This window comes from Malaclemys terrapin, chromosome 1 (assembly GCF_027887155.1).
Source record: "Malaclemys terrapin pileata isolate rMalTer1 chromosome 1, rMalTer1.hap1, whole genome shotgun sequence".
Lineage (NCBI taxonomy): Eukaryota > Metazoa > Chordata > Testudines > Emydidae > Malaclemys > Malaclemys terrapin.
In genome coordinates this window covers 325,403,950-325,423,038 of record NC_071505.1, presented here as the reverse complement: position 1 = coordinate 325,423,038, position 19,089 = coordinate 325,403,950, and the positions used below count along the sequence as shown (strand labels likewise).

General features: G+C 43.6%; 1 protein-coding gene across 2 annotated transcripts in view; it reads left to right on the top strand.

The window, feature by feature from the left end:
• The window catches only part of HEPHL1 (hephaestin like 1), a 54,854-nt gene that overhangs the window by 19,169 nt on the left and 16,596 nt on the right, over positions 1–19,089 (top strand). For both annotated transcript variants that reach the window (XM_054015633.1, XM_054015634.1), the window contains 7 exons: positions 611–779; positions 6,712–6,851; positions 7,032–7,163; positions 10,255–10,466; positions 11,224–11,374; positions 12,533–12,745; positions 16,233–16,431. In XM_054015633.1, the coding sequence (XP_053871608.1) occupies positions 611–779; positions 6,712–6,851; positions 7,032–7,163; positions 10,255–10,466; positions 11,224–11,374; positions 12,533–12,745; positions 16,233–16,431 (1,216 nt within the window). The remainder of the gene's footprint in view (positions 1–610; positions 780–6,711; positions 6,852–7,031; positions 7,164–10,254; positions 10,467–11,223; positions 11,375–12,532; positions 12,746–16,232; positions 16,432–19,089) is intronic.

The window sequence follows — 19,089 nt, the reverse complement described above, 5'->3', positions numbered from 1 at the left end:
AGTGCCTCCCACAAGATGCTGCCCACCCTCTCCATTCCTACTGAAGTCAGTGAGAGGTGAGGTTTCAGAGTAGCAGCCGTGTTAGTCTGTATCCGCAAAAAGAACAGGAGTACTTGTGGCACCTTAGAGACTAACAAATTTATTAGAGCATAAGCTTTCGTGGACTACAGCCCACTTCTTCGGATGAGAGGTGATGATACTTCATACCTTTCAGGAGGTGCTCAGTGTCTCAAAGGACCAGACCCTAAAGGCCAGATTCTGCCATCCTTACTGAAATCAATGGGAGTTAAGCACATAAATACCTTTGAGGATCTAGGCCTTTGACTAGTACCTTGCTCCATGAGTAGTCCCTTTGATTTCAATGGTATTACTTGTGAAATAATGTGCCATGCTAAAAAGAGTAACAGTGGCAGAATTCAACCCCATATAAACTGGGGAACTCTTTAAAAACATAAATTTGTCCAAACAATCCAAGTCATTTCTCCCAGTCCATGTTGTTCACCTTCCTCTACTGAAACTAATGTACATTAACTTTGCACCAAAGAGATGCCTGAAATGGTGGAACTTGCACTGTTTTAAGAACTGTTTGTGGATTTTTTCTACACTTTAGCTGGTATGAAGGGGCTGTATAACGTTCAGATCTGCCATAAAAATGTTTCTCAGCCTTCGTTGACTGGTCAGGAAAGAAGATATTTTATTGCTGCTGAAACCGTGCTATGGAATTACGGCCCTGAAGGCTATGATAAATTCACGGGGCAGGCCTTGAATACCACTGGCAGGTATGTGTCCCAGCTTTTCATTCAGACTTTTAATGTAAAGAGTATGGGTGGATTTTCACACCTCCGTAGCAGATTTGTACGCTGGATTACCATTCATTAAAATGGGTGTCCAACTCCCTTAAGTGCCTTTGACAATCTCAACCATTGTGTCATAGGTTGCCATAATGTGAAATTTTTTTTTAAATTTCTGTTGATGATGATGATGAGATTTTGTACTAGGATATTGCCCAGAGACCGTAATCAGGATCAAGGGCCTATTGTGCTAGGTGCTGTACAGACACGTAGGATGACACAGGTCCTGCCCTCTAATATTTACACTCGCTTATGTCTTGCCTTGAATTAAACTGTAACACAGAGTGAGCACAGATTTGTTAACTTAGTTTTCTAGATATACACCTCTACCCCGATATAACGCGACCCGATATAACATGGTAAAGCAGTGCGGCGGGGAGGGGGGGGGCTGTGCACTCCACGTTATATCGAACTTGCTTTGATCCACCGGTTTCACCTATAACATGGTAAGATTTTTTGGCTCCTGAGGACAGCGTTATATCGGGGTAGAGGTGTATTAATACATGTAACCGGCCCTTTCATGCCAAATAGCGTGCATCTCACTCCTTTGTGTTACAAACCCAATTTATATAGAAACTTTGCGCACCCATGAAATGTAATCAGGTGAAGCCCTGATGAACCACCCATGGGTTGAATCAGGTGATTCCAGGGTAAAAGGCAGCGGGAAGCAGCAGGAGTGTCAGGCTGAGAGAGTAAGCATAAGACAGCAGTACCAGAGCTCCAGTTAGATGGGTGGGGCTTACGGTTTTGGATTCTGTGCGGGGGTCTCATTGAGGACTTTTTGGATTCGTTTGTGATTAAGGACTCTTGAGGTTTGTGTGAACTTTATTTGACATGAAATCAGTCCCAGAAAGGGCTGCTGTGAGCCACAGCAGAGACTGTCTGGAGTGTGTAAGGGTATGTCTGTATTGCAATTAGACACCCGCAGCTGACCTGTGCCAACTGACTTGGGCTCGGGCTAAGAGGCGGTTTTACTGCAGTGTAGACATTCAGCTCTGGGACCCTCCTATGTCTCAGGGTCCTACAGCCTGGGCTCTAACCCAAGCCCAGAAGTCTACACTGCAGTGAAATAGCCCTGCAGCCTGAGCCCCGTGAGCCTGAGTAAGCTCCAGGGGCCAGCCATGGAGTTTTGATTGCAGTGTAGACATACCCTAAGGCACTGGTGGGCAACCTGCAGCCTGCGGGCTGCACGCAGCCCGTTAGGGTAATCCGCTGGCGGGCTGCCAGACAGTTTGTTTACATTGACCATCAGCAGGCAAGGCCGCCCGCAGCTCCCAGTGGCTGCGGGGTTCGCCGTTCCTGGCCCATGGGAGCTGCCGGAAGCAGCAGCCAGCACGTCTCTGCGGCCCGCGCTGCTTCCCGCAGCTCCCATGGGCCGGGAACGGTGAACCACGGCCACTGGGAGCTGCGGGCGGCCGTGCCTGCAGACGGTCAATGTAAATAAACTGTCTCATGGCCCGCCAGTGGATTACCCTGACGGGCTGCGTATGGCCCCCGGCCCGCAGGTTGCCCACCACTGCCCTAAGGTAAGGGGCCTAAGAGGGGGCCAGTAAGGGAAGGGTACCTGTAATGGGACCCCTGGCCACGAGGGAGTGCTTTGTAAGTGACCACATCACTACACCTCTCATCTAAAAAGTGACTCCTCCAGTTGCTCTACACCCCAACGCAACACTGGAGCACTGGTTCAGTACACACACCTTGTTGAAGGAAAAGGCCTGGGCAGGGACTATCGAATAGTGGAAGTAAATGTGTGGCTACTCAGGTTGTGTTGGTGAGAGGGTTTTGGCTTCTTTGACAATGAGCTGATGTTCCAGGAAAGAGGATTACTGTGATGGGATGGGCTCCACCTATCAAATAGTGGGAAGAGTATCTTTGGACATCGTCTGGCTAACCTGATTATTTTATTTGGCATATGCAATCTGGTCAAGCCAAACCACAGCATTCTTATCAACAGTATTCAAGGCACGAAGACCTCTAGGAAGTGGAGTCATTTTGCAGTTCTCACCAATGCATGTCATGGTTTGTGGCTGCCCACATTGACATGGTGGACTGTCTCTAAAATGCCACTGAAATTCTGCTGCAACACAAATTCCATGTCAAAACCGGTTGAGAAGGCTCCATTGCCTTCATGGCAAATCAAATGCGAGTTAATGTTGAGTGGGGTCCGAGACAAGATAATTATTTGTCTCTTTCTCTGCGCACCATGAAGCTTGCCACGTGTCCTCTACCGTAAATCCTTTACCTTGTAAATTTATCCACAACATGCGCTGTGAAGGCAGACAACCATATGCTGGATTAAACAAGGCTTTAGTTAACAGTAGATGTGGCGTATTACACAATTTTGTCATGAGCTTTGCTACACTTTCCTCTCTGCAAACACTGGATGGAATAATATTGCAGAGAACCCGTAACCATGGTAGAGGAGTAGATTTAAGTGTGCCTGAAATAATATGCATGGTGAAATTAAGTTATACATCAATCATCCTTGTGTGAGATGAGCAAGCCCATACTGGAGTGCACTACTCTGCTGCTGAGTAACAGCGTGCCACGGCTGAAGTGCATAGCGTTTGGGTGTTGGTGCCCCATGTCATTCTGGCCAGTTTTCCGAGCAGGTTGTTGTGCCTTTTGACCTTAGTCGCTGTCTTTTTAAGATGGTCACAACTAAGGTCAAAACGCGCAACAACCTGCTTGGAAAACTGGCCGGAGCAACATGGGGTGTCAATGCCCAAATGTTACATACTTCAGCCTTGGTACTATGTTACTCAGTGACAGAGTACTGCAAACTTGATAAGGAGAGCTTTAAACTAGGTCCTACAGGGGATGGTGACAAAAATCCATCCAATGTGCATCCATGCTCAAATAATGAATGACAAGGGAAAGGGGCTAATTTCTGGAGAAGAGACTAGAAATCACAACTGCATTGAAAAGACAAGAGGAAAAGCAAGAGGGCAGTCAGCAAAATATCTTCGATGCCTGTATACAAATGCAAGAAGTATGGGGAACAAGTGGATGAACTGGAAGTCATGGTATATGAATAAAATTATGACATAATTGACATTACAGTGACTTGTTGGGGAAATTACCATGATTGGAGTACGAGTATTGAGGGCTATAGCTTGTTCTGAAAGGATAGGTATGGGGAAAAAGGAGGAGGTGTTGTGCTGCACATCAAGAATGTATACACTTGCTCCGAGTTCCAAGAGGAAGTGAGCGACAGACCTACTGAGAGTCTCTGGGTGAGGATAAAAAGGGAAAGAACAACAGCGATGCTATGGTGGGGGTCTGTTATAGACCACCACATCAGGGAGAGAAAGTGGATGAGTCATTCTACAAGCAGGCAACAAGACTAACTAACACACATGAGCTAGTATTAATGTGAGATTTTAACTTTCCTGATATTTGTTGGAAGACTATTACAACAAAACATAACATGTCCTGCAAATTGTTAGCATATGTCAGGGACAATTTTCTCATTCAGAAAGTTGAGGAAACAACTAGGGGGTCATCCGTTTTGGATCTGGTTTTGACCCAGAGGGATGAATTTGTTGCGAACGTGAAGGTGGTCAGGAACTTGGGAGGAAGTGATCACAATCTGATAGAATGCAAGATCCTATGGAAAGGAGGACATGAAAACAGCAAAACAAGGACACTGGAATTCAAAAAGGTGGATTTCAACCAACTCAGAGAAATAGTAGGCAAGTTCCCATGGAAACACCAATTAGGAAAAAAAGGAGTCAAAGGAGGCTGGCTGCCAAGGCTGGGAGTTCCTAAAAGATGTAATACTGGAGACTCAACATCAAGCTAGTCTGACACAGAGAAAAGATAAGAAGCACCGTAGGCAGCCAATGTGGCTGCACAAGGAGCTTTTTAGCTATCCAAAAACCAAAAGGGATACATACAGGAAATAAAAGGAGGGGCATGTCACCAAGGAAGTATACATGGGAATAGCATGAATGTGTAGGGAAAAAATCAGGAAAGCCAAGGCAAAGAATGAGTTATAGCTGGCAAGAAATATTAGAGACAACTAGAAGGGGTTTTTCAAACACGTCAGACGAAAAAGAAAAATCAAGGATGGTGTGGGTCAACTGCTCAATAGAGAAGGTGAGCAGCCAGCATGGATTTACTAAGAACAAATCATGCCAAACCAGCTTGATTTCCTTCTTTGACAGGGTAACTAGTTTGGTGGATGGGGGAATGTGGTGGACATAATAGACCTGGATTTCAGCAAGGCTTTTGACACAGTCCCACACAACATTCTGATAAGCTGGAGAAATGCAGGCTCGGCAGAACTACCATTAAATTGACACATAATTGGTTAATCAACCACAAACAAAGAGTAACTACTAGTGGAATGATGTCAGATTGGAGGTAGGTCCCAAGTGAGGTTCCCCAGAGATCTGTTCTGGGTCCAGTGTTGTTTAATATCTTTATTAATGACATGGATGTAAGGATAGAGAGCATACTGACCAAATTTGCAGATGACACAAAGGGGGCATTGCCAACACTTTGGAGGATAGAGCTAAAATTCAGAGGGATCTTGATAAATTGGAGAACTGAGCTATCGACAACAAAATGAAATTCAACAAAGACAAATGTAAGTTGCTACACTTAGGGAAGAAAAACCAAATGCACAAATACAAAATGGAGGATAACTGGCTTGGCAGCGGCACTGCTGGGAAGGAGTTGTGGTGGATCACAACCTCAACAGGAGTCAGAAATGCGATGCTGTTGCAAAAAAAACAAATGCAATTTTAGGTTGCATTAACAGAGGCTTAGCATGCAAGTCACAGGAGGTGATAATACCACTCTACTCAGCGCTGATTAGGTCTCAACTGGAGTACTGTGTCTAATTTTGGTCACCAGTGTATAGAAGGGATGTAGAAAAACTGGAAGGATCCAGATGCGAGCAGCAAAGATGATCAAAGGGATAGAATGCAAGCTATATGAGCAAAGGCTGAGGGAACTGGGTATGTTGAGTTTGGAAAAGAGGAGATTAAGGTGGGACATGATAGCAGGCTTCAAATACTTGAAAGGCTACTTTTAAAGAAGATAGAGAAAAGTTGTTCTCTCTTGCCACAGAGGGCAGGACAAGAGGTAATGGGTTCAAACTACAGCACAACAGATTTAGGAAGATTTTCCTGAGATTTAATCCTAACTGTAAGAATAGTAGGACAATGGAACAGATTGCCTAGAGAGGTTGTGGAAGCTCCTTCACTCCTATCCAAAAGGAGACTGGGTAGCCATTTGTCTTGGATAGTGTAGACCCAACAAATCCTGCATTTTGGTAGGGGGTTAGACCTAGATGACCCTTACAGTTCCATCTAACCCTATGGTTCTATGATCTTGTTCTTCACACTCCCTTCCTGTCATTTCTAACAACAGCCACACTCCACCTTTCCAGAATTCGAAATCAGATGACGACGCTGTCACTTAATTCTGGAATGTATAACCTGCCAAGGCAAGAAGTTTTAGACAAACTATTAGACCAATCTCTAGGGCTGGTTCTGGATCTGCAGTGCCGTTCTGTTCTCTATAATGCACATTTTTTGTTGGTTAATCTTCACAGAGAGCTCCCATTCAAAACCATGGGACTTCCAGTCGTGATACAGGCTCAGCATATGATGGTACCTGAATTCTGGGACATAACAATGCCATAACAACATGACAACAACAACAATAATATACTTAGCTTTTATATAGTGTTTTTCATCAGTAGATCATAAGAATGGCCATACTGGATAGATCCATTGTCCATCTAGTCCTGTGTCCTGTCTCATCTGAGAGAAGGACTTTTGCCCTAAGTGAAGTGTTATAAATGTATATGTTACTATGTAATCAGTCTGATTTGTTTATTTCACAGTGAGTCTGCATCATTCTTTACACAAGGGACTGATAGAATAGGAGGACAATATTGGAAAGTTCAGTATGTGGAATACACTGATGACAAGTTTACCAGAAAGAAGAACCGAACTGAGGCTACAATGCACCTTGGAATACTCGGTACAGTAAATATTTTCAGGTCCTATCACTGCCTCATTTGTAAGCATGCAATTCCAATCCACCTCAGTGGGAATTTTGTGCATGTAGCTATTAGAAAAATCAGCCCCATTCTGTAGAGGGGGCAATATTTTTATGCTTGGCAGTTGTTCTAAGTGACTCCTTTCCTGCTCTGTTTTCAAGGCCCAGTTATCAAGGCTGAAGTGGGAGATACTTTGTTAGTTACTTTTGCCAACAAAGCTGAGAAGAACTATAGCATTATGCCACATGGTGTGAGCTATAGCAAGCAATCAGAAGGAACATCATACTTAGATGGTACGTTTCAGCTGTGTGAGTGATGAAGGTAGGATTGTTGCGATCTGGTTTATGTGAAGCTAACTCTCCTAATCTGTAGCATTATAGCTTTGTCTGCCTCATATAGTCAAAGATTTTAAGCCCAGAAGGGATCCTTAGATCATCTAGTCCAGTGGTGGGCAACCTGCGGCCCGCATGCCACACACGGCCCATCAGGGTAATCCGCTGGCGGGCCACCAGATGGTTTGTTTACATTTGCATGGCCACCCGCAGCTCCCAGTGGCCGCGGTTCGCCGTTCCTGGCCAATGGAAGCTGCAGGAAGTGGAGCCCCCCACCACTGATCTAGTCTGACCTTCTGTATAACACAGGCCATAGAAATACATTCAGTTACTCTGTGTTGGATCCTCCACTCGGATTTGACCAGACAATGCCTTGGAGACAGGGCCGGCTCCAGGCACCAGCGCAGGAAGCAGGTGCTTGGGGCAGCCAATGGAAAGGGGAAGCACATCCGGGTCTTCAGCGGCAATTTGGCGGCGGGTACCTCAGTCCCTCTCGGAGGGAAGGACCGGCCGCCGAATTGCCACCGAAGAATGAAGCGGCGCGATAGAGCAGCCGCCGAAGTGCCGCCAATCGCAGCTTTTTTTTTTTTTTTTTTTCTCTTTGCTGCTTGGGGCGGCAAAAAAGCTGGAGCCGGCCCTGATTGGAGACTAATAGATATTTTCCCATCTTGTAATGTCAAATGAAAATCATGGGCCAGCTTATGATCTCAGTTATACTAGTGGAAATCTAGAATAAGTCAACTGAAGTCAATGGAGCTACACTGTATTTGCACCAGAGTAACTGATATTAGAATCTGTTACCATATCTCTTTGGTTGTCTTGTTTTTTTAAATATTGCAGTTCTTTAGGATATTGCTGTTAATAATTTAGGATCTGATCTGAGGCTGGGTCTACACTACCCGCCTGAATCGGTGGGTAGAAATCGACCTCTCAGGGATCAACGCGACAATCGATCCCCGAATCGACGCTCTTACTCCACCAGCGGAGGTGGGAGTAAGCGCCGTCGACGGGAAGCCGCAGAGGTCGATTTTGCCGCCGTCCCTACAGCGGGGTAAGTCGGCTGCGATACGTCCAATTCAGCTATGCTATTCGCGTAGCTGAATTTGCGTATCTTAAATCGACCCCCCCTGTAGTGTAGATGTAGCCTGAGCTACTTATTTTTTCTGCCCTCTTCTCCTCTGCCCACACACCCCCAGCTGTAACGGTAGCACTGTTTTGATGTTCTAGTCACAGTGGCACATTGTGATACACCTGGAACATTGAGCAGCACTGGAAGTACCTTTTGCCCAATGTAACTGGAAAGCAGCAAAGCAGTTAATCCTTGTAAATACGTAAATGTTGATATGAAATCTCCCACATTATAAATTAGGCCTAAACATTCTAGTTCCCTAATCTGAGAATATTTCTGCATAGTCTCTGTAACACTTTTTGTCTAATTTAAAACATTCAAGAGAAGGGCAAGTCACTTGTTGGCTGACCTGCTTTGTTTCGACTGCCCTGGCAGCACTCAGAACTAACACACAGGACATATTCCCAGCAGAGAGTTGTACAGAGCGAGTAAAGGGAAAATGTAAACAAACAAATGAAATCAATACAAACAGCAGCAGCACACTCTGCTACGCTTTCAATCACTGATCTCCCGGCATGTAATGTGGGCATCTAGGCAGCCAGCAGTGTTGTTCTCCTGAAACAAGACCACCCTGAGGCCAGCCTTGATGTCATGAGTAAAGACCCTGCTGCCACCAACGTCAGCAACCATCCCCTGATTGAAGTGTGCTTCTGCTCTGTCTGCTCACATTCATGTTCTGACCTCAGTGGGAGTTCTCTAGTAATAGGGCCCTAGGCGATGCCCTCATTCCTGTGGCCATGCTTGGCATGGATTGGCCTAAGTAGCTAACTGTACCTGGGTGCATTATGTAGCTTTTTTTGTTATGACATCTAGACATATTCTCCCATCCTGCAGCTCACTCTTATTCTGTGGCAGAGGGTTATTTATCTCCAAAGCGATGCTATTTTGTTTACTAAGAGCTGTCATTTTTCATTCTTCAGTATAACTTTCTGCTTCTGCATTTTTTATAGTGTGGTTCGTAGCACATAGTATAGCCTCAAGTAATAATATAAATATACTCGTTGATAGTCCATCTAAGCCTTCAAATGTATCCTCTGTGGTCCTATGAAATATTTCAGGAGCCCAGCTGAAATAAACTGCCACAGTGAGAATAAAATGCACACAGCCTGCCAGTGGCAGTCACATTTCACTGCAGTGAGACAACCAGCCCAATCAATGATTTCTTCAATCTTAAAGCACATTTTGGGCCTGCTTTTGCTCACATTGAAGCCAGTGGATGTTTTACCATTGTGTTTGAAGGGTGCAGAATCAACTCATTTTTCTAACCAGCCTAGAAAATCCCTTTTGTAAGTCTTCACTCATGATACTGACATTCTCCATGGCAGGTGTGTTACTAGTTTAACATTGTCCCTGAGTTTGCTGTGAATGGCAATATACCAAACCTTTGCATGACAGTACCCCCTTCCAAGTAAGTCACAACATATAAACAGCAAGCAACACTCCCGAGACCATAACAAAGTTTCTGGTGTGCTGTTGCAGAACCAGAAAGAAACAGATAACAGAGTCTGAATTCAGTGGTAGCCGTATTAGTCTGTATCAGCAAAAAAAACGAGGAGTCCTTGTGGCACCTTAGAGACTAACAAATTTATTTGGGCATAAGCTTTTGTGGGATAGAACCCACTTTATCAGAAAAATGTGTTAGTCTCTAAGGTGCCACAAGGACTCCTGGTTTTTTTTTAGAGTCTGAATTGTTAAGTAGCCACAGCTCCACCTGCTGTCAATGGGAGTCGGGCATGCCCAGCCCCTTGGAAAAGGGCAGTGAATATTTGGATAGTGTTTGTGTTGCTTTTTTGCTTAGAACTGAGAATGTGTCTTCAGAAACTAATGACTGTGACCGACCTCCAACTATTACTTATTTTCTGGGAAATGGAAGAAAAGTGTAATTTTTTGGGGGGGATGCTTTTATTGGCTTTGTATTTTAAGGACATTGGAAGCTGGGAGCACATGTTAAACCCTGTGAGACCTTCACATACAAATGGAGAGTGCCTGAAAACGTTGGCCCAACCGCCAGCGATCCGCCATGCCTGACCTACCTGTACTACTCAGCGTCTGATCCAGTCATGGACACCAACTCTGGCCTCGTAGGACCTTTGATAGTTTGTAGAAAAAACACTTTGAATCATGATGGAACACAGGTACTAACTGTGTTTACCTATCCTGAATGGCATGATTTGGTGATCTGTGGAGAAGGTCACATCCAGGTCGGAATTGCACAACATGGGCTCAGCCCAATTAATAAAATATTGGAAAGGGTAAACAAATATCATTATTCAGGGTGGAAGCTCATCAGTGGAAGCTAAGTGTGTTATAGCTGTATCTTTGTTTTTTCCATTTTCCCTGAAGCATGACATTTGTTTATTTCTATCATTTGTCATACAGACTAGAGCTGGACCCAAGCTATGAAGTTCTGATCTGGCTCTGAACTTCCCCATGGTTGGGGGTGTTTGGATCTGGACTCAACATTGACATTGGGGCCAGATGCAAAGTTTGGATCCAGATCCGCATCTGAACATCATCATAGTTCCTGGGTGTTCAGATCAGGGGCTTTGGTGTGTGCCTATCTCTGTGGGTCTCTGTGTATCAGTTAATATGTAATTCAGATAGCATGGTGATAAATGCAGTATAAGAAGCTATACACACTAAAGTAGAACATGGATCCTCAATCTGGGGGTCATGAACAGGTCTCATGGAGTCATGAACAACCTACCTTTCTTTATGGCTGAATGGAAAAGGTCCTGGTGTGACATGGGGTGCTGGTATGGAGAAGGTCGAGAACCACTGAAGCAGAGTATTTATTTTGCTATCACGAAGTTCATGAGAAAAAAAGTCTTTACATGTGTAATTCTGCAGGCACCTTTTGTTTTAATGCATTTGCTTCCTCCCTGACTGCAGAAAGGAATAGACAAGGAATTTTATCTGCTCTTCACAGTCTTTGATGAGAATCTCAGCTGGTATCTTGACAAAAATATTAAGGTGTTTACTGGGGACCCCTCAAAGGTAAACAATGAAGATGAGGATTTCCTGGAATCCAACAAGATGCACGGTATGGAATCTGTAAATAAGACTTTCCAGAGATATTTAAGAAGATGAATAGTGAAGGTGTAAAATTTACCAAATTTGTCATCATTCATTGCTGCTGTTATAATGCGTTTCTTTGTGAGGGCATGTGCTCTGGGATTGCCTATCCTGATGTAGGGCCAGATTCTGATTCCCTAACTCACACTGAATAGTACTTTGCTCCCATTGCAATAGATAAGACTACATCTCATTCTGCATCTCAGCATGTGTAAGGGGATCAGAATCTGGCTCTTAGACACTATCCTGATGGGCCCAAGACACTCTGAGTAGCTGTGTGACCTGGATCAACTCACTTAACCTCTCTGTGTCTCAGTTTCCCTGTCTATAAAATGAAAATAATCTATTACACCTATGCAGTCAACTGCTCAGGCTACATCAATTAATTATAAAGGAAATATTGTGAAATACTATGCATGTGGTGTCTATCAGCATCACATACTTCAGATTAACTATGCCTGTCTTAATTCATTTCCTATAAACTCAGAATTGGGTTTGTTCAGCTGATTATATTTAATTCTTACAGTATCTCTTAATAGTTCCTTATGCTGACATGGCACTTTTCATCCAAGTATTGCGGAGTCCTTTACAAATCTTACTGATCTTAGCTCCACAACACCCCTGGGAAATAAAGAGGGATTACTAGCCTCATTATATAAAAATGTAAATTGAGACAAAGTATGGTTAAGTGACTTGGTCTGTGTAACACGGGAAGGCTGAGACTATAACCTAGGTCTCCTTACACCCACTCCTTTGCCTTAACCATCAGTGTATTGGTGTTTCCTAATTGCTGTGAGGCTTAATTAATGTTAGGAAAGCACTTTGAAATGCTTGGATGAAAGCTGCCATCACAGTGTAAAGAATTATTAAGAGATCCCATTTCACAGACTAAGAATGAAATCTAACATTAGCTCAGATACCCAGACAGGAGTTTATAGGAACAGCATTAAGGCAATTAATCTTCTGTACTTGATGTTGATAAGTCCCACCTGTGCAGTGCTTCGCAGAAGACCCTTCCCAATTAATTAATGTGACATACTCAGTCAGAGTTCCCTGGCTAGACATGCTAGCAGAATATTTGCAGAATTACGACACATCTTACTAACTGGACTGTCTTCTCCTTCAGCTGTAAATGGCTACTTGTTCGGTAATCTGCCAGGATTGGTGATGTGCAAGAATGACAAAGTTTCTTGGCATATGATTGGCCTAGGCACCTTCACGGACATGCATGGAGTTCATTTCCAAGGAAACACCATCCATTTGAGCGGGACGACAAGGGACACTCTGCCCTTGTTTCCACACTCGTCAGGGACAGCACTCATGCAGCCAGACCACGTGGGTATGTTTTTGAATTTATCTCAGTATTGCTCTGGTCACAGGAATCAAAGGGCTTGATTATCACTTATGTTAAGGCCCATTTACATTGCTCTGGCAATGTGAAGGGGCCATAGAGTATGTGTGACTCTAGGAGCCTTAATTCAGGCCAAAGTTCTTTATTGCCAAGATGCTAGAATTCAGGTAAGTATGTACACCAAGGAACAAAAGACAGCACACCCACATTGATGGGCATGGGATAGACTGACAGGCAGGCAGAGAGGATCATCATAAAATGTTCCATAACTCTAAATACAACATTTTGAATAAAGGTAAAATTCACCCCCATGAACAAGGCCAGCAACCACTTAAGATCTATAGTGAAGTCTTAAGTAGGACTGAAGTGAGGCATAGCCTTGTGCCTCTGTACTTGACTCCGTTTCATCTACAGAGTGTGCATAAAAGGTCTTCCCATTTCTCCATTAATCATCCAGTGATGTGATGTTTTCAAAATTAATATGGGACAAATTCTGCACTCAGAGAGGCTTTGGAAACATTAGGGTCCAATGTTGTTTTCCTTTACACTGGTGTAACTTCAGTGGAGTTGTTACAGTTTTTCAACAGTGTAGCTGAGAGAAGAATTTGGCCAGAGCATTTAACAAACACCTGCATTGTGAGCTAGGGGTGTGATTCCCCTGCTCATGTACACACAATTGTGCAAGCTCTCCTACCCACCAGTTTCAGCAGGGTCTGTATTCTTCATGGCTCAGTTGTGCCTGCTCCGCCACTACCTGTGCTACCGCGGCTACACTGCTATTTAGATGAGAGCGCTCATGAGTATGTGTATATGAGCACCGGAATCACACCCCTAGCTCATAGAATCATAGGGCTGGAAGGGACCTCGAGAGGACTTCTAGTCCAGTCCCCTGCACTCCAGGCAGGACTGAGTATTATCTAGACCATCCCTGACAGGTGTTTGTCCAACCTGCTCTTAAAAATCCCCAATGATGGAGATTTCACAACCTCCCTAGGCAGTTTATTCCAATGCTTAACTAAAACACAGCTCTTGCTGTGAGCAGGATTCAAAGCTGAGCAGGGAAACCCCACTGGATTTCAGCTCCAATGCCTAACCTCTCAGCCATCACAGCTGTGTGTAGCTATAGTGTAGACATAGCTGATGTGACATCAATGGGAGTTATGAATGTTTATTAGCGAGCAGGATTTGGTCTATTGTGTGATGAGTGTAAGTATGGACTAGAAAGAAAATTCTGTTCCAGCGTGCATCCTATGCAATGCCATCATCTACAATGGAATTATAGAGTATAAATCTAGGCCAGAATTTGGGCATCTGAACAAACAATAATCTACCTTTTTCATGATCCTGCACTAACGAGAAGCTGGAGTGAATGGCTTAATGGATTTTTTCAGTCTCTAACATCTGTGATTCATCTTAATTAAAGGATGTTTTACTTCTCTATAACCTTTGCTTTATAAGCAGTAGGGTGGGATTGGAATCTAGTATGTAGAGCAAGGTTCTGAGAGTTAGGAAGCGTGGGTTCTAATTCTGGCTAGACCACTGAGCCACTGAGTTGGTCTTGAATACATCACTTAACTTCTCTGTGCCTCAGCTTGTCCAGCTACAAATAGATCTGAAAACATTTACCTACCTCACCGGGGTATTGCAAGATGTAACTATTCAGAGCCAGATTGTGGTCAGTCTCTGCTTGGGTACACCAGAAGGAGGATACAAGAAGCCTTGCCCATCTTTCACACATTTATGGGAAGCCACCACTGTCCTTGTAAGTCCTGAGAACAAGAGCTGCTCAGAGCTAGGCCCCTGTGGGTGAGAACCTCTCTAGAAGGACATAGAGGAGTCATGGCTTCACCTAACTCTCTTTGCACTTGCCAGTGGGGATGGTCAGATGCTGCACTCTCCTATTTAGTATAGGCCCAAGCATTCATCCCTTCTTCATGCTGGTGAATACGTGGGTGGCACAACTGGCCCCTATGTATTGCAGTAATTCCAAGTCAGATCAGGGCCCGTTATGCCAGGTGCTGTACAAACACCTAGTAAGAGTCCCTTCCCTGAAGAGCTTACACACTAAGGGCTAGTCTACACTAGAAGTGCTACAGTGGCGCAGCTGCATCGAAGACACTCCCTGCTGACAGGAGAGAGCTCTTCTGTCAGCATAATAAAACCACCTCTGCGAGAGGCGGTAGCTCTCTTGCTGACTTAGCACTGTCCACCCCAGCGCTTAGGTCAGTATCACTTATGTTGCTCATTCACACTGCTGAGCGACATAAGTTATACCGACATAACCAGTAGTGTAGACAAGCCCAGAGGAATGGCACAACAACTGTGCTCTCAGGAGCTCTGGGAGTCATTGTGGCACAGTGCCTTCCAGAACGTTCCCTGGGACAAGACTGCTTTGCACTAGCCACTCTTGGGCTGGGCCTTCACGGTGCAATCTGTCAGTTAATACAAGTATTGATGTTTGCAAAGCACTTTGAGACTGTTAGATAAAAGGTGCTATGTTCTTGTTCCTCACTTTACTATTTGATCAATGACTTCACATCTACACAGTTGATCAGGCATTAACATTAAAGCTCTGGCACTGGATAGGTGCCTAAAACACAAGCCAATGTCAGCAGAAGCTGAATGCCAACTAAAATGGAGCTGAAACTTCTAAGCAAGAGTCCATTAACTCTCAGCAAAGTGGTGTTCAGCAGCCTGCAGTTGGATTTGCTGCCCGATCCCACCTAACAAAGTGGGTAGGATGCCCTAGTGTCCCCGTTATATTCTTTGAAGGAATAGCTGCAGAAAAATAAATGGCACTGTAGTATTAGAAAAATGATGTTACTCCTGGGATAGCTGCCTTGAAATTCTGCAGTTGGAAGTGTTATACCCATAGATAACGCATCGAAGTGGATGGTACTTAAGGATAGTGAGGGTTTGCTGGCCAGCTCATTTCTAAAAGCCAGCCATCTTATTGACAGTTGACCGTAAATCAGTACTCCCTCAGCTAAAAGGGCTTATCCAGGTTTAAATAATGAGAAATAATTAAGGATGATGTTTAGGGATTTCTAGGGAAGATTATGACAGTTCTCATGAGGGTAACACAGTTACTTGCTTTCTCAAGGATACATTTGTGTCAGTGGTCACGTTTGGTCATTACATACCAGAATCAGTGAGTGAATACTCCCATTGATCCTGAAAAGATTTACATTGCAGGATCAAGACCATAGTTTGTAAATGGCAAAAGGAGATAAGTGGTGTATTTCCATTTCACTGAATGCATTGAAAACCACATGTGCGTACATCTGCACCTGTGAGGATCTCCACTTATCTCAGCAGGGCTCTGTGTTAGAACAAGGGTCTGGCTGCATGGCTCTCAGTGTGATAGCAGGTCTAGTTTGCTTTGGGGACAGGTTACTAAAGTCTGAGGAATGGGGTTTATCTTTAATCCTGTCATTTCATCCTTTATATAAATCCTCAGTGCATTCCCTTGCAGGCATTTTTAAAGTGGTTTGCAGAACATTTGATCACTTTGTGGCTGGAATGAAACAGATGTATGAAGTGAATAGCTGTAGCAGTACAGCTCGCCCTGGGCAGCCCTATGGAACCATGAGAACATATTACATTGCTGCGGAAGAAGTGGAATGGGATTATGCACCTAATAAAACCTGGGCTCTGAGTGGCAAAGATGCAAGGTACTGAAGTCAAATTAACAGCAAACTGTATTCATGGGTATTCATACCTGCTCTGATGGGGAAACCTAAACATATTTTGGGTTTCAGAAAAGCTAGCTAGTACTTTTGGAATGTGTTAGATGTTTGCTAAAACAGGTATTTTCTGCAAAGAAATTATAATACAATATTTATTTCTTACTGAATAATGTGGTTTCCGGGTAAAAATTTAAAAAGTGCTTAAGTGACTTAGGAACCTAGTCTTATTGAAAGCCAGTGGCACGGAGGCGCCTAAGACCCAGATCATCAAAGGGATTTAAGTGCCTAGCTTCTCTTCTCAAAGGTATGAAGCGCCTAGCTCCCACAGGAATCAGGCACCTACGTTACTTTTGAAAATGGGACTCGGTCTCCTAACTCAGTTAGGCACTTTAGAAAATGTTATTCTATATTTTTAGATATTAAATTACAGCTCGGTTCTCTGGCTGACATTCCCTTGTGAGCTGATGTTGCTGAGGTTTTAGATTCCCTGGCAATGTTTTGGCCTTGGATTTCTCTTTTCAGTGCCCTTACCCCTGCTCACTGAGCCCTTTCTGTTGCGCAGTAGATAGATAAACACAGACCAGAGAGTGTAACAGTGGCATCTGGTGGCTAAATATGAAATCATCACTTTAAGTTTAATATTGTAGTGCCTAATAACCTGGGGATGGGACACAGCGTTCAGATCCTTATCTGAACTTTTCCAAAATGTGGGGCTGGGATATCAAAGGGATGGATCCAGGGTATTGTTTCACTCCATTATAGGAACAGCACCAAAATGAATTCTAGTCATTGAGTAGCTGTTTAAAAGAGAGGCTTTAGCTCAGCCAGAAGTTATGGGCTTGATGCAGGAGTTACTGGGTGATGTTCCAAGACCTGTGTTATGCAGAAGGTCAGACTAGATGATCATAATCATCCCTTCTGGCCTTAAAATCTATAAATCAAGTTTTTAAAATGTAAAGTATCTTCACGTTATTATTATTTATTGTAGTGGCTCACTAGTGGCTAGAGACCCCAACCAAGACTGAAGCCCCATTGTGCCCTGAACTGAGCAAACACATGAGACAGTCCCTGCCTTGAAGAGCTTACAATCTAAGGCCCTGATCCTGCAACTGGCAATGTGCAGGCTGATCTCCATCTGGCACTTCAGTGAAGTAATGTGATATAATGCAATAGAGTATTGAGCCCAGCGCATTGGTATCACATTTAGTCACAGAGGGTCAGATTTTCAAAAGAATTCTGCTCCCATTTTGGCATATACATTTTCAAAGTGCTCAGCACCCACCAGCTCCCATTAGCAGTAGGTGCTGATCACTTTGGAAAGTGTGGTCACTTCATTTATGCCTTAAGGAGAGCTGCTAAGTGCTAGGCTCTTTGAAAATCTGGCCCAGGATGACACAGTTACATGCTCTGGTCTGTATATACCCAAACAGATGGGACACAGGGAAGAGGGGCCTGAACAAAGAAATCCAACAACCCCAGGATAAATAAATGGGATTGAAGCGCACACACACTTTGCTGAGTCGATGCCTAAGAGACTTGCCCAAGATCACCTAAGCAGTATAACTACACTTGTCTCTAGAGCCCCTTGCCAATTTGGTGGTTTTCTTTTACAGTCATATATTCCTATTTGTTCAAATGTTTTTTCTCTCTCCTGTGTGAAAGACCCACTCGAAACGGGAAAACAGCTAAACTGACTGACAGTATGGGGAAAGAAAAGTGAAACTGACTCGGTCAACAAATTGAAAATTTAGACAAGGTCATTCTTTCATTTCTTTCTGTTTTAGTAACCTTAGGAGGTACAGTTCTTGTAACAATGGCAAGTCAGCAGGGTGATTATTAAATAGATGGTGTCCCTTTATATCTGCTTAGGGGGTGGGTTCTGGGCCTCTGTCATGAATGCTATTTTACAGGCAAGTGTTTCCTGGGTGCTCCACTTTGATGATGTGAATAAATAATTTACCTTTGGCTGGAGGAGTTTAAAGGTCTTATCCTGCAAATGCTTAAACACATGGTTAACTTTACTTACCATAAGCACCGCCTCTGAGTTCAGTGGGATTGCTCAGATGAATAAAGTTGCATACCCTCAATATATGCAGGATCAGACATGACATTAAGAATCACACACAGTCAAGATGAAGTCAGAATAGTGTTTACTTGTATAGAAAGTAATTTTACTTTATCACCTAAATAAAAATCAGATACAGTGCAAGTAAACTCACTTTGGTTTGAAATGCTGGTTATCTTTTTTGTTCACAGGATTGTTGTAGCTGTATTGGTCCCATGATATGAGAGAGACAAGGTGGGTCAGATAATATCTTTTACTGGTCCACCCACCTTGTCTCTCCTTTTTTTCTTATATTTAGGGTTAAGAAAAGTATTTACCTTTTCCACAAACTTTTTTTTAAATTCTTTTAAAGCTGGTTTTGCCAGCAATAAGTATTTTGTTTTACCCAGTTCTTTATATTCTTGGACAGATAAATTAATCTGCCACAGGACTAGAACTACAAAGTACGAGAATTCAGGCAAATCTGATTATTCTACTGGCTCATTTGAGGATTGCTTCAGTTACCATTATAGTTAATGGAAGGACTCCTGTTGACATCAGGTGGCTTTGGATCAGGCCCTTAGAGCTCGATCCTGCAA